This window comes from Capra hircus, chromosome 19, assembly GCF_001704415.2.
Source record: "Capra hircus breed San Clemente chromosome 19, ASM170441v1, whole genome shotgun sequence".
In the NCBI taxonomy this organism is placed as follows: Eukaryota; Metazoa; Chordata; class Mammalia; order Artiodactyla; family Bovidae; genus Capra; species Capra hircus.
This window is the reverse complement of record NC_030826.1, coordinates 61592226-61619124: the sequence shown is the minus strand read 5'-3', so window position 1 is coordinate 61619124 and position 26899 is coordinate 61592226. Positions and strand designations below refer to the sequence as shown.

At 47.5% G+C, this 26899-nt stretch overlaps 1 protein-coding gene across 18 annotated transcripts in view; it reads left to right on the top strand.

The window, feature by feature from the left end:
• CEP112 (centrosomal protein 112) overlaps positions 1 to 26899 on the top strand; it is a 315819-nt gene that overhangs the window by 125822 nt on the left and 163098 nt on the right. For 13 of the 18 annotated variants that reach the window (XM_018063965.1, XM_018063957.1, XM_018063954.1 and 10 more), the window contains 3 exons: positions 625 to 760; positions 14838 to 14945; positions 26405 to 26587. In XM_018063965.1, coding sequence (XP_017919454.1) covers positions 625 to 760; positions 14838 to 14945; positions 26405 to 26587 — 427 coding nt within the window. Of the gene's footprint in view, positions 1 to 624; positions 761 to 11408; positions 11714 to 14837; positions 14946 to 26404; positions 26588 to 26899 lie in introns of those variants that run through there. The other 5 variants (XM_018063968.1, XR_001919647.1, XM_018063966.1 and 2 more) reach the window with 5 other exon arrangements.

Here is a 26899-nt window from a genome sequence, read left to right as displayed (position 1 = left end):
GTAAGATTTATCCTTTCACAGTCTACAGTTTAGCAGATTTTAGTCTATCCACAAAGACGTGCGGCGTCGCCACTATCTAAGCCCAGCGTGTCTGTCGCCCCCAGGCCCCTGTGGTGAGCAGTCACTGCCACCCCCCGTCCCCCAGCCCGTGCTGACCACGGGCCTGCTTTCTCTGTGTCTGTGGGTTTCTGTCCTGGATGTTTCTCACAGACAGAATCACTTGACGCGTAAGCTGGTGTCCTTCAGTCTGGCTGCTGTAAGGGTGCCGTGCTTTTGGGATCTGTGGCAGGTGCGTCAGAGCTTCGTGCCTTTTTGAGGCTGAATACTGTTCCACTGAGAGGGTGGACCACGCCTCACTGCTCCGTCCATCGGGCGATGGAGGTCCATGGTGATAAGCAGTCTTGTTCTAGGGAGGTTGCTCGAAGCCGGTGTGCCCTTATCAGAACGCACATTCCGTGCTCATATCCTTCTTTCCTGAGACAAGCCGTGTTACTGTCATCTCTTGCATTCGGATACTTCAGATAGAAGTCTGGTCTGTACTTTAGAGAGGATGAAAGCTTGTTCTTTGACCAAACCCGGTTCTTTGGTTGTGCGTTAACTCTGCGGCCCGTGTGGCCTTCCCAGGGAGAAGGAGGAGCAGCTGACCCGGGTGAGCGAGGGGCAGAGGCTGCAGGCGCAGCAGGCGGACGCCGCGCTGGAGGAGTTCAAGCGGCAGGTGGAGCTGAACTCAGAGAAGGTCTACGCGGAGATGAAGGAGCAGGTGAGAGGCTGCCTCTGGGGCGGAGACGTGCAGGTCTCCCGCGGGAAGCGGCGTGTTTACCAGCTCAGAAGGCCCTGCCGGGGTTAGCCCACCGTGTCGGGGTCGGGGCTTCAGGCGAGGGCCGGGGTGGACACCCCCCACCCGCAGAGCCCCGGAAGGACGGGCAGCTCCTCTTGGCTGAGACAAGAGCTCTGGAGGAGGGCTGAGCCGGCGGGGCCCCGCTGCCCTCCCCGCGGGGCGGCCTTCCTGGGCCGTGGGAGGGACTCTGCTCAGCTGCTCCTGGTGGTGGGGAGGGGCTGAGGGCCCTCCTCCCCCTCAGTGCCCCGATTCCTCTGGAAAGCAGTGCCAGAAACCATTCAAAGTCCTGTCCATAGACGCGGCCGTGGCCAGACTGTGCCAGGCTTTGGGACGCGGGTCAGCATACAGATAAAACCCCATGACTGGCTGTTTTCTCCAGAGCAAGGCCTCAAGTTACCCTCGTCTGTGTCTGTTCACGTGCCATAGTGTTGCATTGGTCAGTTACAGCCAATTATTTTAAGTGGCATTTCAGGAGGACAGAGGCTATCTCTGGTTCTTATGTAAGTGGTATATGGTATAGTTATGAGAAAAAATTTCAAAATTTATAGAAGAATAAAGGAAAGAGAGACCTAGGTACCCATTATGAAGAATCAGCAATTGTCAACACCGTTTATTTAAATAAAATGTTACAGATGGAGTTTCATTTTACTTTGCATTTCAAGTCTAATCACGTTCTCCTCTCTTCTCCTGGTCTTTTCCGGGGAGCTCATACTATAATTAATGTCGTGTGTATCATTTCAGTGTATGTGTGCTTTCATACGCACATGTAATGTCTGTGAGTGCCACATGCATGTACATGTATACATATATGTATAATTTCTGTGCTTCCATTTTTGAAAAGTTAAAGACTACAGATTTTATGTCTCAGTCTTGTTTGCGCTTTTACACTGATTTTTTTTTAATTTTTATTTTTACTTTATTTTACTTTGCAATACTGTATTGGTTTTGCCATACATTGACTTGAATCCACCATGGGTGTACATGAGTTCCCAAACATGAACCCCCCTCCCACCTCCCTCCCCATAACATCTCTCTGGGTCATCCCCGTGCACCAGCCCCAAGCATCCTATATCCTGCATCGGACATAGACTGGCGATTCGTTTCTTACATGATAGTATACGTTTCAATGCCATTCTCCCAAATCATCCCACCCTCTCCCACAGAGTCCAAAAGTCCACTCTACACATCTGTGTCTGTTCTGCTGTCTCGCATGCAAGGTTATCATTACCATCTTTCTAAATTCCATATATATGTGTTAGTATACTGTATTGGTGTTTTTCTTTCTGGCTTACTTCACTCTGTATGATCGGCTCCAGTTTCATCCATCTCATTAGAACTGATTCAAATGTATTCTTTTTAATGGCTGAGTAATACTCCATTGTGTATATGTACCACAGCTTTCTTATCCATTCATCTGCTGATGGACATCTAGGTTGCTTCCATGTCCTGGCTATTATAAACAGTGCTGCGATGAACATTGGGGTACACGTGTCTCTTTCTATTCTGGTTTCCTCGGTGTGTATGCCCAGCAGTGGGATTGCTGGGTCATAAGGCAGTTCTATTTGCCATTTTTTAAGGAATCTCCACACTGTTCTCCATAGTGGCTGTACTAGTTTGCATTCCCACCAACAGTGTAAGAGGGTTCCCTTTTCTCCACATCCTCTCCAGCATTTATTGCTTGCAGACTTTCGGATCGCAGCCATTCTGACTGGTGTGAAGTGGTACCTCATTGTGGTCTTGCTTTGCATTTCTCTAATAATGAGTGATGTTGAGCATCTTTTCATGTGTTTGTTAGCCATCTGTATGTCTTCTTTGGAGAAGTGTCTATTTACACTGAATTTTATATAGCTGTAGCCTATCTGTTGATTTAGTGCAATGCTTTTAACGTCGTATGTGTTTTATCATATGAATATACCATATTTTATTTATCAGCTCCCCTATTTGAGAGCATTTAGCTGATTTCCAGTTTTTCTTAATTATTAAGAGTGTTACAATACTTGTTTGTGATTTCATTTTCAGCTGCAGTTTTCTTCCTCAGGAGGCCCGAGCACTCACAGGTGGTAGGAACTTCCCTGTGGAAGGTCATGGGCAGACCCTGTGGGGTTTACAGACCTGGAACTGTGTTTCCTTATTATTTCCTTGATTTGGATTGTGTGGACCCGGGTCCTGAGAGCAAGGTTTGAGACCCCCACTCACTGCCTTGAGTGAAAGCCAGACTCCTGGTAGAGTTTGCAGCTGGAAGGAGGGCTGTTTGGTGCCCGCTCCTGGACGTGCGTCTCTTCCCAGCTCCCTGCTGTGATCAGAGGCCAGGCCCGGAGGAGGCATATCTGCTCAGATGTGCAGTGGAGCTCGCAGGGAACTCTTTGATCAGCTTAACATTTAAAGGAATACAGAGAATATTGAAGGAGGGGGCCCCTGGCAAGAAGTTTTGAGTATACCCTGAAGAAGGCTAAAAAAGGGGCTTTTGAAAGTGCCAAGGCTGACAGTACAACTTTCCGATAAAAGCTGAAGCCACGGCAGGCACCTTTGGCTCAATAAATACACCTTTGGGGGTTGGTGATGCAATGTTAACAAACTGCCCAATAATGGGTCAGGAGAAAAACAAGCAAACAATATGGGACTTGTGAAAACATTTTGTAGAACAAAAAAAAAGGCGTTTGTATCCAGCAGTCACAGAATAAAAGCACACTTTTGAAAACAGTCTACTGTAGAATTCAGGGGCGGGTGGGGGGGAACACGTCAGAGCAGTAGTGCCTTTAATGAGAATACGTGAGCTGTATGAAAGCGCCACATGCGTCAAGGAAAATTAATGCAACTAGAGCTGGATACCTTTTGGGAAAGTACTGAACATCAAGAATAAAATGGACATCCAGTAAGTTTCTAGGCAGAATGAAACTGGAAAAGAAATCGGAGAAATAATGGAGTTTTGAAGGAGAAAGGCTGTGACCGATTTTATACATAACCAAGGAGCTTCTCACTTCCAAAATCTACAGAAAAACATTTTATTAGTAAGAGTTCACACAATGTATACTGATTGTTTCTTCTCTGGGAAAAAATTATATCAATTCAGAGATCAAGAAGACACCCAGCACGTAGGGAGACCATCGTAGTAAAGGATGAGCCGAGAACAGTGGAATCCAACGAAATAAAAGCAGACTCGGCTGACTGTCACACCTCTGGTTGTGAGATAGAATGCTGACCTCGCCGCAGAAGGTGTCTAGAATAGAAAACACAGATTCAATAACAACAGATGATCTGAATCCTCAGGTCACGTTAATAAAGTTCATGAAGCTTGGATCGGGATGGGGGAGCAAGGCGGCCAGCACTCTGCCACGAGAAGGTGAGACGCCAAGGTTATTCGCGAGATGGGGGATGTAGGTTAGAACGCTCTTTAGATGCCGTAAACAGGCATCAACAAAATTAACAAGATGCTACATTCTCATAGAAATGTTGAGAAGATACAAGCGAAACTTGAGATATTGCCAAAGGAACAGAGGTAGAAACAGAGCAGAATGTCCAAAGTAAGACAGAGCGTGTAACTGTAGTAATAGACAGTGACGGGCTAAATGTGTCTAATTAAAAAGGTATGATTAGCTGACGTAAATGAGTGTATGCTATTTATAAAAGACAACTGAAAGTCACACAGAAGTTATATATAGAAAACATTTTATCACTTGTGTTCAGAATAAAAGAAAATGTAATACTGTCATAGAAATTAACACCAACACAGGCCAATGAACTGGACAAAGGAATATACTTTTGCTTGAGAAAGACAAGAATCCTTATGAAGAGGTATAAGGAATACATGAAAAAATTGACATAGTCATGGGGTGCTTTAATAAATTTTTCTCCATTCTTGACTGCTCGGGGGGCAACACCTAAACAAAAAGGAGATCTAAATAGCAGTTTATGAAACTGCCATATTTCTAGTTCCCACTCTTTAAATATGACATTAAATTCTTACTCTAATGGAGCAGTTACAAACTCAGTAAACCAATAACTTTCTGAAACTCAACAGGACGTATTTTTACCACAATGCTTATTAAGTAAAACCAGAAATTAAATTGCAGTCAAAATTGCTACATTTACCAAAAACTTTTGTTTTTTGAAAAACACCATTTAAAAAAAAGAGGAAGTTAAGGCAAGACAGAGAACGGGAAAAGAAAGGACTCACAAACATTTCCAAGAACTCATATCTAAAATATAAAAGAAATGCTAAGCACAGTAAGAAGACAAACGGCCCAGTAAAACCAGGCGCAATGTCTGGGCGCCTCGGAGGAGACTCACTCATAAGCGCACAGAGACGGTCAGTGTTACCGCGCGCGAGCCAGAACCGCGCAGGACGCCACCGCGCGCTCCCGGAGGGTTAGCCTTGAGAAGGTGGGCCCGGGCGCCGGCCGCGGTCAGGGAGAAGGTGGGCCCGGGCGCCGGCCGCGGTCAGGGTGAAGGTGGGCCCGGGCGCCGGCCGCGGTCAGGGAGAAGGTGGGCCCGGGCGCCGGCCGCGGTCAGGGAGAAGGTGGGCCCGGGCGGCGCCTTCCCACTGCCGGGCAAAGTGCTCAACGCGCGCAGCCGTCAGCCGCCCGCTCCCTGGGTGCTTACCCGGGAGAACCGAAGTCGGAGCCAGACGAAGGAGGTGTCAGCAGCTTTACTCACAAAAGCCCAAAACTTGAACACCGACTATCCCTCAAAAGCTGCAAGGACAGTCGAGACGCAGTGCACGCAATGGAACGTGACTCGGGGATAGAACGGGACGAACTGCTGACCTGCGGCGAAGGCTGCCTCTCCAGCGTCCCGCCCGCCGGAGGGAGACGCTGGGAACGGGCTCGGGCTGCGCGCTGCGCGCCGTCGGGGCGCCCCGGTGACGCCAGCCAGCTCATTTCGGCAGCGCACCCGCCTGATTGGTTTCAGAGCAGAAGCCTCTTCTTCTGTGGGTGGGCTCCAGTGTCAGTCCGTCTCCATCCTTGGCTGTGCTGGGTCCGTTGTGCTGGCTGGGCCTCTCAGGAGCGTGTCTGGACTTGGTGGTGATTTAAACCCCTCCACCCAGTAACTCCAGGCACTCACACAACACTCTTCAGGGTAGACTGTATGCTTGGCCATGAAACAGTTCTCAGTAAATCTTAAAAGGACTCAGAAGATCTTAAAATCATACAAAATGTGTTCCTTGACCCCGATGATAATAAATTAGAAACAATAATAATAAATCTGGGAGAATACCGCATGTTTGGAAAGTAAATAAGACACTTGTGAGTAACTCATGGAGTAAAGGAGATATTACTTAAAATTAGAAATTATTTTGAACTGAATTAAAGTGAAAATATGGCATATCAAGTGTACCGAATCCAGCTAACAGGGTACTTAGAGAAGAGCTTGTAACACCTGTCTCCAAGAGGAACATTCTTAAATCAGTAACCTAGTTTCCTCTCAAGAAACCAGACCAGGGAAAGCAGGCTTCTGGCTCAGGGAAGCAGAATAAAGGGAATCATAGATATTTACATATGTATGTAGTATATATATTTATTTATAGAAAGCAAAGAAGTGGAAAACATTAAAATAGAGAAAGTCAATGAAGCCAAAAGTTGGTTCTTTGAAGAGATCAAACAAAACTGACAAATTTAGCTTGACTGCTGAGGGTAAAATCCCATGGACGGGGGAGCCTGGAGGGCTGCGGTCCATGGGGTCGCGAAGAGTCGGGCACGACTGAGCGACTTCCCTTTCACTTTTCACTTCCATGCATTGGAGAAGGAAATGGCAACCCACTCCAGTGTTCTTGCCTGGAGAATCCCAGGGACAGGGGAGCCTGGTGGGCTGCCGTCTCTGGGGTCGCACAGAGTTGGACACGGCTGAAGCAACTTAGCAGCAGCAGCTGAGGGTAAAATACAAAAAGTGAGGAGAAACAAATTACCAAAGCTAGGGATGCACAAGGACAGGACACTGCTGTTGATCTTATAGAAAATGAAATAATTATAAGGTGATACTTTAAAAACTTGGTGCCAACAAACAACAAAAACTCAGGTGAGATGGACAGATTCCTGGGAAGACGCAAGTTACCGAGACTGGCCACAGAAGAGATGGAAAGTCCAAATCGTCCTATGACGGGTAAGCATATTTAATTAGCAGTTAAAAATCTTTTCGCAAGGAAAAGCCCGCTGGCTGCCCTGGTGCCGTGAGTGCTGTGTGCTCAGTGCTGTTCGACTCTTGCCGCCCAGCGAACTGTGGCCGGCCAGGCTCCTCTGCGCACGGGATCCTCCAGGCAAGAGCACTGTAGGAGACGCTGCAGGATCAGGCCGTGTGGACGAGGAAGAACCCTTCCCCGCCCCCCGCTGGGATTCTATTTTTCAGGACTCCGAGGTGTGCATGATGTGCGTTCAAGGCTGTTCATTGTGATGTTATTTATCGAGGGTAAAAAACTAGAAAATATATGTCAAAAATAGATATATATATATAGTTGGACTATAAAGAAAGTTGAGTGCCGAAGAATTGGTGCTTTTGAACTGTGGTGTTGGAGAAGACTCTTGAGAGTCTCTTGGACTGCAAGGAGAGCCAAGCAGTCCATCCTAAAGGAAACCAGTCCCGAATATTCATTGGAAGGATTGATGCTGAAGCTGAAGCTCTGATACTTTGGCCACTTGATCCAAAGAACTGACTCACTGGAAAAGACCCTGATGCTGGGAAAGATTGAAGGCAGGAGGAGAAGGGGACGACAGAGGATGAGATGGTTGGATGGCGTCACTGACTCAATGGACATGAGTTTGAGTAAGTTCCAGAGTTGGTGATGGACAGGGAGGCCTGGCGTGCTGCAGTCCATGGAGTTGCAAAGAGTTGGACACGACTGACCTGAACTGATGTCAAAAAAGTCGGAGAGAATGTTAAAAAAAAAAAAAAAAGCCTTGGAGAGAATGTGATCTCAGGAACCATTAAATTAGAAATCCATCTTCCTCTTTCCTCAGCAAAAACTGTCCCCTTTAAAATCAAACCATCTTGAAGATCCAGATGCTAACCCCCTAGTTACTGTTTCCAAGTTAACTGGAGCAAACAAACAACTAGGAGGGAATTAAAAAAAAAAAAAGACGACGAGCCCTGCCCAGCCACCAAGTGGTACTGCAGCAAAACGAGGCCAGCCGGGGCTGAGAGGTGGCGCCTGAGCAGCGGGCGCGGAAGCCGCCCCGCCGGCCGTCCGCCCTGGCGCCCTGCTGCCCTGCCCTGCGCCAGCGCTGCCGTCTGTCTTCCTCCTTCCTTCGCCAGTTCTCTGGGCCTCTCTCTGAGTTTCCCACTTCTGGGCCTCCAGGTCCACGTGTTCCTACCTTGCAGATATCGCATCTCTGCGGACCAGTTACTCGATCCGACAGAGGGTCCTCTGTGGTGCCTGCGGCTGGGTCCGCTTCCCCCCACACACCCTCACCGTGTCCTGTCTTTGCAGCGGTCCTCACTGGCCTGTCCAGTGGCTCCGGATTCAGACTCAGTAAACCGTGACGACGGCAGCGGACGAGCAGGCAATGCTCTGCTTGTTTTCTGTTGGAAGAAAGCTCTGCTGTGGTTGCAGTGACAGATAGTTTTGCCAAGTGCAGCTGAGTTTCCGAAACACAGAAAGCACCTTTGGGGTGAGTGTAATAATATGGAGCAGCCCCACTTATAAAGGAATCCGTACAGCCAGGCTCACTAGCAAATTGGACAGTTCTCACAGAACGAATTTTAACAGGCAGTAAATACAATACATCTGTCAAACATGGTGAATTGGATGCCCTCCACTTCAGATTGTCGGTTGGTTAGAAGGGGTGCATGTGGCTCAAGTTCTCAAAGAAAGTCGATCAGCAGAGTCATTAGCTGGAGAATCCACGCTGCTTTTGGACATTTCCACAGCCTATGTTTTCCTCTCTTGTTTTTGTTTTGAACTGCTCTTTTCTCACTGAAGTCTTTTGTGTAGACGCCAGGAGAGCTCAGGGCATCTTTTTCCACTTGGAAACTGCTGCACATAGAGGACAACGGGAATTTGAATTAAAAAAAAGCTTTGAGTTTGTTTTTGAAAGTGAATTGCTGTTTGAAAAATGAGGCCCATGAGGGAAAATGGAACAGACTTTAACTTTTTAAAAAAGTCGCTTTACATGTTTTTTTCACTGTGAAGAACTTTTAATCTCATTTAAGACTGCTTAAATAACCTAATTTTTACTCCAGTGGCGAAATCCATTATATATGTTAGCTGTCAGCAATTAGTTGTGCAAAATATACATATTTTAATTGTGAAAATGTATTACTGTTAGAATTATTCCCGTGTATGTGTATATAATTGAATTTTTTAAAAGAAATCGGGTTCTGTATTTACCTATTCTCTGTGAAACAAATAAATGACTGGAAAAGACAGCTATGTCTTTTGAAGTATTGGCAGCAATTCTAAGGTGAAACTTTTTCATCTTGTAAACCCACTGAATGAACGTCAGCTCACCACTTCCTCCTGGGGCTTCCACTCAACCACTTGGCTTTTCTAGTTAATTTTTCTCCTTTTGAAAATACATTCTCATTAAGTGGCTGCTGCTGCTAAATATCTGGCTTTAAATTCTGTTCCTTTATCTTTGTAGCCATCAGCTACAAGGTATTAGCTTTATACTTGGAAAACCCACGGTTTGCTGTGAAAACCCAGTTTGGAAACCCTGCCTTTGACTAGCGAGGTTGCTTCTGGGTGCTGGTACATTTGAAACTGATTAGCAGCGTCTTACAGTCTAAAAGATTTTGAGTTTAGTTCATCATCTCATAGTTGCTGTTGACTTCATGAAAAAATTTTCAAGTTACAAGGAAGGAGGAATGTCAGCTGAATACATCTGTGCTTTTATAAATGTAGATGGATAACAAAACAGACTGAGAGACAAGACTCGACGTGCGGACTGTCCGTCCTCCTGACCTTTAAGGGCCCTGCTGGCTCATGTAATTAAATAAGGTCTTTTTAGACCAGCTTGAAGGTAGAAAAATATCCAATACAAATAGAAGCAGTTTTTCTCAGCTACTTTCTGATGATGATGGGCAAATCTGTCTCTGCTTTCAGCATTTGAAAAATTTTGTCTTCAAATGAGATGAGGTATCAGAGAGAAACTTCTCGAAGCATATTTAAGTATTCTAACAGAGCTCATTGTGTTAATCAGTTCCAAATGTCAACCTCCAAAGTCTATGGATAAATGTTTGGTTTTGAAAAACAAAATTAAACAAAGAAATCAAACAATAATTAAAAGAAACCTTAACTCTCGTCCTTAAATGCTTAATACAGTAATAAGTGAAACTTTACTTACTACCAAGGAAGACCTGGGCGAATTGGGCGGTGGATCTCGTGTATGGATTTGAAGACTCAGTGTCATAAAGATGTCCTAAAGTATGTTTTTGTCTTCTTCACTCCGTTCCTGTTGATCCTGCCCTGGTTTAGCCCCTTCTAATTCCACACTGTGTGTGCACGCTTAGTTGCTCCATCCCTGTCCGATTCTTTGCGACCCAGACAGTGGCCCACCAGGCTCCTCTGTCCAAGGGATTTCCCAGGCAAGAGTGCCGGGGCGGGTTGCCAATTCCTCCTGCAGGGGAACTTCCCAACCCAGGGGTTGAATCTGTCTCACTTGTGTCTCCTGCGTTGTACGTGGGTTCTTTACCAGCTAAGCCATTGGGAAAACCCGTAAAAATGTCAGTTCTCCCCAGATTAATCTATAGGATCAACACGATCCTAAAACTCAAAACGTTAGCAATGCTTTTTGCCAGGGTGGGGAGGGTGGGGGAGGGCGGTGCCAGTGGCAGGGGAGTGAGTGAGGGAAACTGGCAAGCTGATTCTAAAATCTACGTGAAAAATCAGACAACCATGGCAACCTTATGCTACCAGAACTTATAAACACTGCTGAAGGCTGAGGTTAATATTAAGCTACAGTCATAAATACAGCACAGTTGTGGCGCAAAGATGAACAGTGCTTTAGGGGAAAGAGACCGACAGTAGACACACACTTCATGATCACCCCGATTCATGTCAGAGCAAGCACTGCTGCACAGCAGGCAAAGAAGGGCCAGGTCAGTAAATGCTGCCGTGCTCAGGAGGCACTGGATGAAGCATCCGCATCCAGGGTTGATGCAGAACCGCTGCAGACAGATAAGAAGGGGAGAGGCACCAGGCACGCGCCCGCTGCTTTTCTCTGTCGAGGATGTTAGTTCCTACTGAATCTTTAGTCAAGCAGATAATTGTTTGTCTGTCTTGCTGCCACTTGTATCTGTCTTATCTGCCTATCTGTCCATCCATCCATCTACACTTATCTGACAATATTTGAAGGACAATTTCTTATAGTTTATCTAAATATGTATTAAATACAGCAAAATTGTATATGTCTATAGACTTGCATAATTTTCTACTAAATTATCTACGTCGGATTACTCAGAACCTAACAGCACAACAGAACTTGACTAGAGAGAGAACAGTGACTTTTTACACCCACATCTGACAGAAGCGCTAGACCCTGGTGCATGTCCATTCCTAGCCTCTCACTGATACAGTACTGCCCTGAGTTTATTTAGGGCAACGTTAGACACAGTTCTAAACCGGCCGTCTCTCACCTTGCAGGTGGAGTGTGGCTTCTAACGCAGTGAAAGAGATGGAAACAGCGTACTGTACTTGCTCCTGACAGGAGCTTGCAGGAAAATCCCTTCAGAGGGTTTTCAGCAGCTGCTATGGACCCTTAACCCTTGTCCCCTCGCCCCCACCCTTTGGAGAGGGGGGCGGTTCTGAACTGCAGAAACCACTCTGGGGCCATCACAGGAGGCTGAATTGCAGAGACGCGAGCCCTGACATCCTTGAACTGCTGATGCCGCGGCCTGTTCCTGAACGTTTCGTGACCCGAGGGGAACAGAGCGCTGGTGTTGCTTAAGGTCTGGATGCTCAGATGTTCTCTTTCGTGGAGCTCAAGTAACGCTCGAGACACCAGCGTACACCCCTCTCCATCACGCGTGAACATTAGACATTCACAGAAACATACCTGAGCCCTTTTCTGCTCCTAATTTGATCACCAAGTTCTACACTTAGCTTTCTTGGAAGCCGTTTACCCAGTGAAGGAGTGGCTTTAACCACTTAAAGTTAAATGGAATATGGAATGATGTATGATTAAGCAGAATCTTTTGTATCTATGGCAACTGAAAACCTTGTTTCTACACAAACTTCAAGTGTTTTACAAGACTTGTTTATTTATTTTGGTTAAATTGTGGAAGGAGAATGGAGTGGGGTCTTGCATTTTCGGTCAGTATAAAATAACACTTATAACACTTTGAATTTTTCTTAATGTTTCAGTATAAGAAAGCAGTCTTTCATGTGCTTTAAATTGTTTTCTGTTTTCATTATAGAAGATAGTTTTTTTGAAGGAAGATATCCTATTTTTATAAATGTTGCATATACAAAGCTTTTAATTACATTTAAAATATTTTAATAATTATTGTTAGTTGTAATACTCAATCTGTGCTAAAGTAGAATAGGAACCAAAAATCAACTTCATATGAAGATTTGTCTTAAAAGCACTGAATAAACCAGGTCTTCTCTCCTCGGTTTACCTTTCTTGCCTCCTTTCTGTTTTGCTTTTGTCTGCCCTCCATTTATCCTTGAGAATTTAATATGTATTTATTCTGCACACCGTGGCAATTAATGAATAACTAAGATACAACAGAATTGTAAGTCATAGTTTCTTTTATTTGGGAGCTCACTGTGTAGATGAGTAAACGAAGCTTGCAATTTGAAAGACTCCTGCGCTCTGGAGAAAAGCTCCATGTGCTGGGAAAAGGAATGGTTTCATTTCCTTGCTCCCAGAGCTCAGCAAGAGGAAGGTGTTTCTGTCAGTTGTGGATCAGAGAGCAGACCCCTCCGCCAGGAGGGGAGGCTCGAGTCAGGCTTGGAGAGGGAAGGCTGGAAGAGAGACACATGGAGGGTTTTCCAACAGAGAGGAGCGGAGTTGCCTCGTGAGTAGCCGCAGCCATTGGGGAGGTGCCAGGGCATCCAGGCCACAGGGGTGGCTCCCGAGGACCAAGCCACAGGCCTCTGGGTAGAGGGCTGACGTGAAGAGCGCCCGCCGGAGGAGAGAATGCCCGAAACCCACGTCCTCCACCGTGCCTGCCTTAGATATTCCTCAGCAGAGCTAATCCCGGGCCTGAGGGCCTGTGCTGGTCACCTTAGAGCTCTGATCGCTGAGCCTGGAAGCTGCTGAGCCACGTGTATGCTTCAGCGGTTTCCGATATAGTCACAGAGCTGTGCAGCTATCATCACTCGAGAAAAACCCCACCCCCAGCCCCGTCACCCTAGCAGTCACTAGTCCTCTTTCTGTTTCTGTGGGTTTGACTCTTCTGAGAATTTAACACACATGGGACACTGCAATACACGGCCTTTCCTGCCTGTTCTCTTTCACTTTGGAGACTGTTTTCAAGATTCCTCCGTGTTGCAACGTGTGCTGGAACTTCATCTGAATAATGTCTCGTATGAATATGCCACGTTTTGTTCAGTCATCAGCTGATGGACGTTTGGGTTGTCTCCTTTTTGGCAGTTACGCCATGAACATTTGAATACAAGTTTTTCGTATGGATTATGTTTTTCATTTCTCACCTAGGAGTGGAATTCCTGGTTCTTAGGGAATCCATGTGGGTTCACTGTATCATCTCTATGGTTAATCTTTTGAGGAACTGTGAAATTGTCTTCCGTTGTGGTTGCATCATTTTATATCCCCACCAGCGCTTGTGGGGATCTGATTTCTCTGCATCTTCACCAGTCCTTGTTATCGTCTGGCTTTTTGATTACAGCCATCCTAGTGGGAGTGAAGTGCAGGTTGCTATTTTAATTTGAAATTGCCTGATGACAGTGGTGTTGAGCATCATCTTATGTGCTTGTTGGCCATCGGTGTATCTTCTTTGGAGGCATGTCTTCCAGTCCCTTTGCCCAATATTAAATTGGGTTTCACTGCAGTTCGTTTCAGTTCAGTTCAGTTCAGTCGCTCAGTCGTGTCCGACTCTTTGCGACCCCATGAATCACAGCACGCCAGGCCTCCCTGTCCATCACCAACTCCCGGAGTTCACTCAGACTCATGTCCATCGAGTCCGTGATGCCATCCAGCCATCTCATCCTCTGTCGTCCCCTTCTCCTCCTGCCCCCAATCCCTCCCACCATCACAGTCTTTTCCTGTGAGTCAACTCTTCGCGTGAGGTGGCCAGAGTACTGGAGTTTCAGCTTTAGCATCATTCCTTCCAAAGAACACCCAGGACTGATCTCCTTCAGAATGGACTGGTTGGATGTCCTTGCAGTCCAAGGGACTCTCAAGAGTCTTCTCCAACACCACAGTTCAAAAGCATCAATTCTTTGGCGCTCAGCCTTCTTCACAGTCCAACTCTCACATCCATACATGACCACTGGAAAAACCATAGCCTTGACTAGATGGACCTTAGTCGGCAAAGTAATGTCTCTGCTTTTGAATATGCTATCTAGGTTGGTCATAACTTTTCTTCCAAGGAGCAAGCATCTTTTAATTTCATGGCTGCAATCACCATCTGCAGTGATTTTGGAGCCCAAAAAAATAAAGTCTGACACTGTGTCCACTGTTTCCCCGTCTATTTCCCGTGGAGTGATGCCCATTTATTATTGAGTTGTGAGATTTCTTTATATATTCTAGATGCAAGTCCCTTTTCAGATAGATGGTTTGCAAATATTTTCTCCCATTCAGCACACAGCAAGGCCTTGATAAAACCGTGTTGAGTATTTGGATGTTCAAAATTGTATTTCTATCACAATATTATTGTCACAGTAAAGTTTAGTCAACTATATACCAATGATAAATTCCCTGATTTGAAACTATTAAAACCTGTCAAGAGAAGTGGACACACCTGTCACCATTTTATCATCTTTAAATTCAGCGTTACGATTGGTGAGGTGTTGAAAATCCATCATTTTAATGAATGTGCAATTGACAAAAATATGCAATGCCATTTGTCACTTGAAAGTTTGATATTTGATTTTTATACTCTGCAGATGGAAAAGGTGGAAGCAGACCTGACTCGGTCCAAGTCTCTTCGTGAGAAGCAGTCCAAGGAGTTCCTGTGGCAGCTGGAGGACGCCAAGCAGAGATACGAGCAGCAGGTGCGTCGGCCTGAGGCCCTGGGGCTGCCGTGCGCTCGTCTCTGCCACACGCCCCCCCTCTAGCACAGCGTCTACACGGCAAAAACACTTAGGATAGACAAACAGTGATTCCCTTTGTTAAATTAATGAATTATAACAAATAAAATAATTAGCATATAAATAAGTAGCGCAGATTATAAGAAAATCTTTAATGTCCCAATAAATAAACTGGCAAAGGAAAGAAAGATATATAAGAAGTAAATTGAGTAAATGACCATGTAGAAATATCTTCAGCCTTGGTGTTAATAAAAATGCAAATTAAAGTGATGTACCATCTAAAGTTGACAAAAGTTTTGTAAAATTGGCACTTTTATATACCGCTAGTGGCATTTTAAGTTAACTTGGCCAAAAAAATTTCCGTAGCATCTACTAAGAGTCATGAAAAATGTTTACATTTTCTGGCCCAATTATCCTTAGTCTTGAAAATCAGACAGAAATATTCAAACAATGATGTTAATTATTTTTTAGATGGTTGATTCTTTTCTACATGCTCTACTTTCCACCCTGTGGTAGTCTTTTTAACATGACAGTCCTTTTTTTAGGGTAAAAATAAATTTGGTATAAACTCCTTTGAAAGACTGTTAAGCTTCAAAGGCTTTTCTCGGAGTCATAGATTTGAAGCTGTACCAGATTTTTGTGTTTTATAGTCTTGGTCAAAAATATTTAATAAGGAAAGTTGATCAATTATTTAAAGGATTCATACTATTAATAGAATCCATACACTATTGCATCAATCTTTCTTATTTCATTTTCATAAAAAGGAAATTATATAGATGTTTGATGAGTGTATAATAGGAATTTTTGGAAAACCACTCAAAGATCTCAGGTCAGTGCAGATTTAGCCTGTTTCTCTTCTTCCTGTGTCGTGAGTGAATCATCAGCACCCTTGCTGAGAGTGAAGCTTCCAGATGTTATGCCCAGAGTCTGAGTCCCCAAAACTGAGAGAATAAGACGTCCACAGCAATGCAAAAGCATAAAGGGGTTTTATTTCTAGCTCAAGCCAGGACTCCCCTCTCATCCAGCGCAGTGGAGTCTTGAGGAGAGCCCTGAGCCCTGGATTACTGCAGTATTTATAGGTTTAGGACAAAGACAGAGAGTTGGCAAGGGCTTATTGGCTGCAGGAGTTTCCTGGTCTTTACTGATTGGCCAGTTATCATCCCTCTGATTGGCCAGACTTATCATCCGGGGAGCCCCAGAAGCATGACTCAGGGATTATTTTTGGCCTAGTGCACCTCTCTGAGCCTGTCATGGCTCTGGTGAGGTTGTAACACAGACAGTCACTTATGAGGCAGGACTATGAGCTTGGAGGTGTTAGGAGAACATTTATTGACCTGATAATATACAAACTTTTAAAAAACCCCTTTTTAAGCTGAAAATTCTATCAACCAGAATGGTATTCCCCTGACCACTCCAAACCGCTGACGATTTAACACTGGAAGAGTATCATGAGGAAAGATAGGCACGGAGTCGTGTCCCCGCGAGCCAGCACCACCATGTTCCCCGAGGGAAGCCGAACAGACTCCTCTTCACTCAGCCGTGGGAGGGGCCCTGGGGGGTGGAGCAGGGGCAGGGGGCGGGGCTTCGCTCAGCCTTGGGAGGGGCCCTGGGGGTGGGGTGAGGCAGGGGTGGAGGGCGGGGCTTCTCAGCCGTGGGAGGGGCTGTGGGGGTGTGGGAGTGGGGCGGGGTGGGGGCGGGGCTTTGCTCAGCCGTGGGAGGGGCCCTAGGGGGCGGGGCGGGGCGGGGGCGGGGCTTTGCTCAGCCGTGGGAGGGGCCCTAGGGGGCGGGGCGGGTGGGTGGGGCGGGGACGGGGCGGGGCTTTGCTGAGCCGTGGGCGGGGCCCTTGGGCAGCAGGGGCGGGCGGGGGGTGGGGTGGCCCACTGTGGGTGCGACTGTGGGGTGTGGGGCAGAAGCCCGCTCTGAGTGACCAGAATCACCACAGCGTCTGTGGGGTGTGGGGGCCCAAAGGCCAGTCACCAGAGCCTCTGTGGGGTGCGGGGGAGGCCGGCTCTGAGTGACCAGAAAGAGAGGAAGAAGTCGGGAGGAGGAGCAGCGGAGGGGGAGGAGCAGCGGAGGGGGAGGAGCAGCGGAGGGGGAGGAGCAGCGGAGGGGAGGAGCAGCGGAGGGGGAGGAGCAGCGGAGGGGGAGGAGCAGCGGAGGGGGAGGAGCAGCGGAGGGGGAGGAGCAGCGGAGGGGGAGGAGCAGCGGAGGGGGAGGGGCAGCGGAGGGGGAGGGGCAGCGGAGGGGGAGGGGCAGCGGAGGGGGAGGGGCAGCGGAGAGTAAAAGGTAGTCTCCTTGGATTGCCCTCCTATCAGGTCTCGAGGAGTAGGTCAGTTCTGGTCACTGCGTTTTAAGCAGGATGATGAAAATCGCAAACATGTTCAAAGGAGAGTTTCCAGAACTAAGGAAGTGTGGGGATAGGTCAGAGGCGTATTTCAAGAAGTAAGGATATTTGCCAAGAGAGGATGAGACTGGGGAGCGTTGCATGTTATGTATTTTTAAATTCCAGGCCTGTAATAGGGAAGTCTTACGGTTGGTCTGTGTGGTGAAAGTCAGTCGTGTCCAACTCTGTGCGACCCCATGGACTAGAGAGTCCTGGGAATTCTCCATGCCAGAATATGGAGTGGGTAGCCATTCCCTTCTCCAGGGGATCTTCCCAACCCAGGGACTGACTCCAGGATTCTTTACCAGCTGAGCCACCAGGAAAGCCGCACAGTAGTTGTAATCGCGTGCCATCAGGAGGACACACACCAGGCCAGCCCCACTTCTATCTGCTTTACAGACTTCAGCCCCTTCCTGTCCTCACAGCCACACTGAGAGGCAGCGCCATTGTCTCCCAGTCGCGGAGACTGAGCTCATGTGGGCAGGTTACTGGCCAGAGGGGCCGCCCAGTGACCAGGTGACAGGGTTGGACGTGGACGTGAACTAGAGTTGTGCTCTTCACGCTAACAGCCCCCGGGGTGTCTGGGGACAGAAATTGAGCCTCTGGGTGAATGGTATTGTGGGAACATTTTGAATCGTTTCAAGGTCGTTCTTTCCTAAAGGCTTATTCCGATGTGCAGTAGTTTGTCTCGTGAGAAAGTAAGTTTCCCTCCTGAGTGTGTGGAGGTGACTGTCCTGAGTGCTGGGGGCAGAGGGTCCCTTCCAGGTCCAACCTCGGTGATCATCCGCACCTTCTATCAGACCCTGGCACCCCCGTGTGGCTCTGGACAACTGCAGGCAGCTTGGGGTCCTTTACCTACACACCTTTCTACACCCGCCTGCCTTCTCTGCCTGCCATTCAAGTGCAAGGATGACAACTTTCCCGTCATCTTGTCTTACTGTTCTGAGTGTTGTGGGTGCAGCATTTCACTCTGGAAGGAGATGTACATGCCGACCACCAGCCCCAGCTTCGCAGGCCTGGGTAGGCGACCCCTGGGGTGCGTGAGTGCTGGGGTGGAGGGGCTGATGCCTGCATCTTACAGTGTTGGACTCACTTGATTATTTGGTGGGAAAGCGAAGTGGTTTCACTATTGAGGTAACGTTCATATTAAAACAAACAGAGACTTTTCCTGTTTTGTAAAATGTACAGTTCTCATGAATTTTGTAGGATAAAACAGGGCATTTCAAAGCAACTTGCAGTTTGCAAAGTCTGCTCCAGGCTGAGCCCTCAGATCCCGGGGGGGCACTATTCATCTTCGCCGCTGTGAGGGATGCTTTGGTGGAAAAGTTTTAGAAGCACTTATCCGGTCTAATCCTCACATTTTATAATGAGGGAGCCCGCATCCAGAGGAAATGAATGGCTGGTGCCTTCTGGGCCTCAATTTCCTTACTCAGTGCGACTCGTGAGCCCCTCCCACGTAGAGAGCCCAGTGCCAGGAACTGTAATGAAGTGAAGAAAGCAGAGTGGTATTTTAAAACATTTCAGCCCAAATGCAGGCATAAAGTGTGCAGATGTGGAGACAACATCAAACACATGGGATAAACACTCACACAAATATCCTGCGAAGCCCAAGCTTTCATCAAGATTTCCTGTTTCTTTCCTGTATGGCCGGTTGGAACAGAGAGACCATTCTGATTGTCTTTTCACAAGCCTCACTCAAGTTGGAAACAAACAGCAAAGCAGGCATGCTAGGATTTCCTGAACTGTGGAGATTTTTTTTTTTTTGGCAATTGCAACATTTCATTCTTTAATCTTATGTTTTATATCTTCTCTTTTCCCTGCAAAGCCTTTAAAGGGAAATGCAGTTCAACAGATAAACAAGTGGCCAGATTCTCCAGGAAGAATAAACACTTACTGTTGAGGATGATTAAAACCACTGGACAGCCCAATCCTTACACGACACCGCTGTTCGGAACAAAATGTTTTGGTAGCAAAGACAAGCCAGGAATTATAGAAGATAAGAGTGCAACTGGGACATTTGAAGATCATTTGAGATGTTTTAGAAACAGCATGCAGTTCCCAGTTTTTCTCTGTAAATATCACCGAAATTTTTTAGGTGATATAACCTGAAAACATGGACCTGTTTTGAATCAGACTGTTAGTCTCCACTGGGAAAGGACACAGCAGAAAGTGGGGGCAGAGACAGGGAAGGGGGCCCAGCACGGGAGGATGGAGGGGGCGGCACCCACGGGTGGGGGCAGGGCTGGGCCTCGGCTGTCGGTCGGGGGGGGGGGGCACCAGGCACAGAGGTCTGTGATCTGCAGTCGGAAAGCAAGGGTGTTCTGACTCCTGAGGGCTTCCTCTGCGACAGGAGAGAACACTGTTTGTTGACACTGAAGGCATCAGGTGGACAGGGGAGCCAAGGCGGGCGGGAGCTGTCTGAAATGGCACGGGTGATGGGGGGCTGCTCTGGGAGCAGCAGCTCAGTGGAGTTTCTGTCGGGAGGTGAGGCCTCAGGTGAGGTTACTTACCGTGGATGTGCAGGTCTCCCTAAAAATCCTTCAGAATGGCTTTCTGTGTAATTTATTAATTTCTATGTCTAGTATGCCCCTGTTTTTCTGTCTTATTGCTCACCTTATCATCCTCTCTTAAAATAGTCTCTCTTTCTCGGTTATCCTCTTTTAAGTTTGTAATGAGCTTTGAGCCTCAGTTGTGGTCACTGGGCTCCTAGGTGGTGATGAAGACAAGTGCAGACCCTGGTCTTTCAGTTCTTCCCTTCCACAGCCACCTGATCCAGGCGTGCAGCTGTGCTGTGCAGCTCAGATGGGTCCTCCAGGCACCTGGCATCCTGGCATTCAGACTGTGAAGTGCTGGGAGCCCAGCTCACAGAACCGCGTTGGCCGTTGGTGAAAAGTGCCTAACGCCCCACCTCTTCTTCCCTTTTCCCCCACCTTTTCTTGGCTTGGAATTGTTATTGTGTAGGTTCATACAAATGGCACCTTTCCCTCGAGTGGGATTGAAGGGGGCAAAGATGAATGTGGTTTTTTTCAGTGACCATCACATGAAGACGATTTACTTTAGGGATACCTCATTTTACAAGGGGCTTCCCTGATGGCACAGTGGTAAGAACTCGCCTGCCCATGCAGGAGACATAGGAGACTCGGGTATGATCCCTGGGTTGGGAAGATCCCCTGGAGAAGGAAATGGCAGTCCACTCATGCCACTTTGCCTGGAGAATTCCGTGGACAGGGGAGCCTGGTGGGGTACAATCCATGGGGTTGCAAAGAGTTGGACACGACTGAAGCAACTGAGCGCTTTCTGCAGTTGAATACAATAGAAAAACTATTCTGTGATACTAGAAAAACGTTTCCTAAGTAGTAAAATGGCTCAGCGATGATCCCACTCTCCAGGCTCCTTCAGCGTCTGAGCTCAAATCCTGTCCTCCATCACTTAATTCACGTTTACTGAGCAGCCTCTCCGTGCAAACACGGCGTGGTGCTTCGATGTGGCGGTGTGCACGGCGGTGTCTGCCCTGGCGGTGGGGAGCCCACGGCCCCCCAGCCTGAGGACGAAGTGTGAGGTGAGGCCATGACCGCCGCGCGGAGATGGAGCGAAACACCGCATCTGAGTGCAGGGCCCGCTACACGAGCGTGTCCTTTCATTGTAGATGTTAGATGGGCGAGGCTTGCTGGTGATGTGGAATGGCGCGTGAAGGAGAGGGGACTTGGGTTTTCCAGCTGAGCGACCAGGTGGACAAACAGTGGTGACAGACGCTGACTCACAGAGAGGAAGCGCCCGGACTGAGCTAGGGACGCAGCGACAGCCAGCCATGGGCCCCAGAGGGAGGAAATGGCAGGAATGCCGAGAGCAGCCTGGGGGCAGCGGTGGGGGGTGCAGCTTCCCATGGTGTGCGCAGCTGGGCCGCAGGCAGGAGATGAGCACCTGGGCCGCAGGCAGGAGATGAGCACCTGGGCCCCCAGCTGTGTGCGCGTCGCTGGCCGGGAGGCTGGATGGAGGCCGACAGCAGGCCGCTGCGGTGGCAGGAAGGGCTTTGCGCCTTGATGGGTCCAGGCCAGTAGGGCGGGGGCAGCAGCCGAGACAGTGCAGGGGGCAGAGCGGGGCCGCCCCTCTGCTGTCCAGCGTCAGCGGTGGAGGCGGCGGCGGCTCAGGGGACGGCCGCCCCTCCCGCTGAAAGCCCTGGTGGCCATCGCGGTGCTGGGGGACCCCTGGAGTCAGAGGAACGTTGTGCTCGGGACCTCTGAGCTCTCCAGGCTCTGGGCTCTCACGCTTGCAGCCACTTGACCCGAGAGCGGAGATGGTTGTGTTGCAGGGTGGCTCTCCCCAGGGCTCCCAGCTGGCAACTCCCCTTCCTCCTCCTCGAGGAAGCACAGGGAGGGCGTTCCTTCCCACCTCCTGCAGCTGCAGCTCATCGTGCACCAAGGCTTGCAGATGTGGTTTGTCATCGGGTGACCTTGAGCTCATTTCAGCTCATATTTTGCACCGTAATTCCTCCTTTTTATGCGTCGGGTCATTCTGTCATGTCCGTCACTTGCTCTTCTGGCTTTGGAATTTCTGACTTGAAGGTATATTACTGGGACAGTTGCTCTTCTGTGTAACGTGCACTGAGAAGTAATGACTTGCTGCATCCCATTTGTCTTTTAAAGGTGAATATAAGATTGCTAACAGGTCTTCAGGTAGTACTGGAGAAGAAAATGGCAACCCACTCCGGGATTCTTGCCTGGGAAACCCCATGGACAGAGGAGCCTGGTGGGCTGCAGTCCAGGGGGTCACAGAGGGTTGGACACGACTGAGTGACTGAACAGCAACAGGCAGCATTTGCTCGCACTGAGCTTGCTGTCTAACAGTTCCCAGAACTCAGGGTTCATATTCGAGACCCTCAGAGCCTTGGCCGTCCAGCCCGCCCGGCCCGGTCTCTCAGGCCTGGCCTGTGCTCCTGCCCCAGGCACTTGTGTGGCGCCTCCGGTGGAGGGAGGAGGCCGTGGTCAGACTGTGGCAGGATCCAGTCTGAGGGCGAGGTCTGTGCCTTCAGGGGCCTTAGAATCCCTGCCGGAGTGTGCTGGGGGTGCGTCGTGGGTGGAGCACCATCCTTCTTGGTCTCCTATTTGATAATTCCTTGTGAGTCAACGTTGCAATTTCTACGCAATACAGCAGTTTTCTCTCCCAGACCCAGCCCCCGCTGTTGAGTCCAGGATCACAGAGGACTGGCTACCAGATGACTCGCCAGTTTGCTTTCATGCCCAGCCAGTTCCAGGCCCATCACTCAGTGAGCACAGAGGTCTTCGATGATGGGCCTCCTCCCCCTGGAGCACTGACACGGAGACCTTGCTGAGACTTGTTGTCATCCCTGCGGATGTCGCCTGCTGTCCCATCCTCCACACAGTCCCTGCCATGCCACCTCCTTGTTACTGTGAACTCCATTAAACATGACTATGGTCAGCTAGACGTGTGCAGTAGCTCCAGGTGAAGGGACACGCTGCTTCAGTTCACTGTTGAGACGTGCCCACGTGCCAAGGACATGTATCTACACTTGGGGGCTGGGCTGAATTTTAACACAATCCACCTTGATGATGCATTATGAATATCATCCTTAAATGTTCCTGAAACATTAGGGGTTTTCTCCTGGACTCTACTGTTCATCTGGGGAGGAACCCCCTGCCTGAAATTGATGACAGTGAGGAAACCAAAGGGCTTATGACGTCTAGAAGTTGGTCAGGCAGCACTGGATTGGGCAGTCAGGACTGAGCTATTTCACTTGCAAAGGCTTCAGAAAGCCCTGAGGTTGCTCACTGACCAGCCTCGCTGAGCAGCAGGCCCTGGCACAAGAGCAGACTGTTCGAACAGTTTAGTTTATGAACAGCTCTCTTTAGGCCTCAGGTGCCTTTATCTCTCTCATCTGTGCCTGGTTCTGAAAATGAATGAACTGAAATGTGAACATGAGCAGGATCCCGTCCCGCCTGTTGGAACTCCTCAGATAGCTCGGCGTTTCTGTGCAGGGGCGCTGGCCATCGAGCCTGGAGCGTGGCTGCACCGTTGCTAGTCCCCGTCAGCCAGCCCCGCTCTCACGTCTTTTCTTGGGGGAAAACTTCTGTTATTCTTCTGCCTTAATTGTAGGTCTATCAGTTACTTTTCCTTAGAGTATCGTAAAATATTTTGCTTTCTATCAATTTTAAATCACACCCATTCCCTTCTTTTTTATTTTTTTTCGAGACTTTTGATAATCAGATCTGAGTAGAACTTTTTAGCTCCTTCTATTTCCTTGTGGAAAATTCTGAGAGAGATGGGAATACCAGACCCCTGACCTGCCTCTTGAGAAATCTGTATGCAGGTCAGGAAGCAACAGTTACAACTGGACATGGAACAACAGACTGGTTGCAAATAGGAAAAGGAGTACGTCAAGGCTGTATATTGTCACCCTGCTTATTTAACTTCTATGCAAAGTACATCATGAGAAACGCTGGACTGGAAGAAACACAAGCTGGAATCAAGATTGCCGGGAGAAATATCAATCACCTCAGATATGCAGATGACACCACCCTTATGGCAGAAAGTGAAGAGGAACTAAAAAGCCTCTTGATGAAATTGAAAGTGGAGAGTGAAAAAGTTGGCTTAAAGCTCAACATTCAGAAAACGAAGATCATGGCATCCGGTCCCATCACTTCATGGGAAATAGATGGGGAAACAGTGTCAGACTTTATTTTTTGGGCTCCAAAATCACTGCAGATGGTGACTGCAGCCATGAAATTAAAAGACGCTTACTCCTTGGAAGGAAAGTTATGACCAACCTAGATAGCATATTCAAAAGCAGAGACATTACTTTGCCGACTAAGGTCCATCTAGTCAAGGCTATGGTTTTTCCTGTGGTCATGTATGGATGTGAGAGTTGGACTGTGAAGAAGGCTGATCGCCAAAGAATTGATGCTTTTGAACTGTGGTGTTGGAGAAGACTCTTGAGAGTCCCTTGGACTGCAAGGAGATCCAACCAGTCCATCCTAAAGGAGATCAGTCCTGGGATTTCTTTGGAAGGAATGATGCTAAAGCTGAAACTCCAGCACTTTGGCCACCTCATGTGAAGAGTTGACTCATTGGAAAAGACCCTGATGCTGGGAGGGATCGGGGGCAGGAGGAGAAGGGGACTACAGAGAATGAGATGGCTGATGGCATCGCTGACTCCATGGACGTGAATCTGAGTGAACTCCAGGAGTTGGTGATGGACAGGGAGGCCTGGCGTGCTGTGATTCATGGGGTCGCAAAGAGTCGGACAGGGCTGAGTGACTGAACTGATTTCCTTGTTACATGTTTAAATCTTCTACTAAAATATATAATTTCATTATTATAATGCTTGATAGTATAGTATTGAGCAGGAATAATACTGTGTCCAAGACTATTCTAAAAATATCCCAACTCAATAATTCATATACTTGGCTGCCTGAAGATGATGCAGTAATGTCAATAAAATTTTGTATTCTCCTTTTTGTTGGGATTAACATTGTAGTTGTGTGACTCACAGAGTCAACCATGCACATTTATTTTAAATAATCATAGAAAACTGTTCCACTTGGCACAGTGTATAAGGAGAATACTTATATTTTTCTGTTCATTGCCTATAATGGAATAATATGAAAGAAAAATCTGTAATTTTTGAAAGATATAAATTCACTAGCATGCATCTTTGTTCTCAGATGCAAAATAAAAAAATTTCCATATTATTTTATATGCTATCTTGTTCAATATGTATGTGTATTCAATAATTAGGACACTTTCTTCTAAATAGTAGGAAAAATGGATGCGTGACCAGGAATTGATCATTTATTTTCCCACTCTCAAAGAAAAATAACAATAATAAAACTGTTTTGAAACCTACATTTAAAAGCACTTTTAATCTGCATTCTGTTTCTTAATTTGCAGTTAGAAGACGAGAGTGTTAAATCTCCAAAGGAAATAGCTCCTGAAGTGTGGTGTAGGCTGCACGCCTGGAGAAATGAATGCTATAGCTTTAAGATAAGGTAGTCTGGTGATTCAGTGCAGGAAAGTAGATTGATTTGGAGCAGGCTCCTACTGTTAGCTTTTTTGAAGATGGATTCTCACGCCGAAAATAACGCCACATATTCTCGATAACAGCAGTTTTCCCCCCTGAAATCCACCAAAACTGAAGAAAAATCCAAGTGACTGTTCCTCGCAGCTGTGTGGCCTGGAGTTCACTGGGGAAGCTGGCGTCCTGCAGTCCCCATTCAGCACCTGCTTCAAAGGCAGCCTGGCCGGCTATAGTGTGCGGGCCAGGTAGGGTGCCATTGTGTGCGGCCTGGAGGATTAGTATCAAAGCTGCGGCGACCAGGCCCTCGGTCTCCGGCTGCCACTCAGTCTAGCGGGGCGCGGCTCAGACCAGCCAAGGTCACCGTCTCCAGCGTGGAGTGGACTGGGAAAGCACCCTGAGAATGGCGTGCTTTTTATGAAATCATGGCGCGGGCTGGCGGCGCAGCAGGTGCCCCCTGGAGCACACCACATCTGTTTGTGTTGGTGTCCCGCGGCTGACAACGAGATAATAGAGCTTTGAGATTTATCATTTTATTTTAAGAAAGACAACTGTATATACAATAATCCAGATGCGTACTTAGCTTCGATCTTTTATTTGAAAACCATAAAGAAAACAGACCGATTTAATTGCTGTTTGTACGTGTATATATTTAAGCAAAAAGCAAAGCGTCCTGACTGTTAACCATTTTCAACCGTTGCTGGTCAGTGATACCCAAATTCTTGGGGAGGAGATACCTAGCATTCAACATAATTTTTTTTTCAATGTTCAGGCATTTGTGTCAATAGATTGCATAAGGATTTACTGAATATGCCCAACTGTCTTGAATGTCGGGAGGTTAGATAAAACCCACCCCCACCCCACCCAATGAGAGTATTTTAAGGGTGAGGGAATGATGACGCAAAAAATAAAATTTTCAACTTGGGCAAATTGGAGAAAAATTAAGCTGTCCATGAGTTGTCATGACGACAAGGATGTTCTGTTGATGAACTGTCCTCATTGTCCAATCAGATAGTAGAGCTGAAGCTGGAGCATGAGCAGGAGAAGACGCACCTATTACAGCAGCATAAGGCGGAGAAGGAGAGCCTAGCCCGAGACCACGAACGGGAAGTCGGAAGCCTGGAGAACAAGCTCCGCGCTGCCAACATGGAGCACGAAAATCAAATCCAAGAGTTCAAGAGACGAGACTCACAGGTAATTACCAATGATATTTGATGAAGCGGGTATCCATTTTTAAGCAGTCATCAGCATTTCATGTTTTCTTATTATTCTTGTTGGTGCACGCTATTTGATCATTTGCAAACCTGACATATAAATGTGATTTTTTTTTGTTTTCTCCCCACCCCCCTTTTTTGGGGGGATGAATAAGGCTTTAACTACAGAAACCACAGGTAGCCAGATTAAAAATCCCATGGCGCGCTATAACTTGGCCCCTTTTTTATAATCTTGTCTCAGTTCCTTTCATGATGGATTTTTTTTTTTAAGGTATGTGCCCCTTACCCCTCC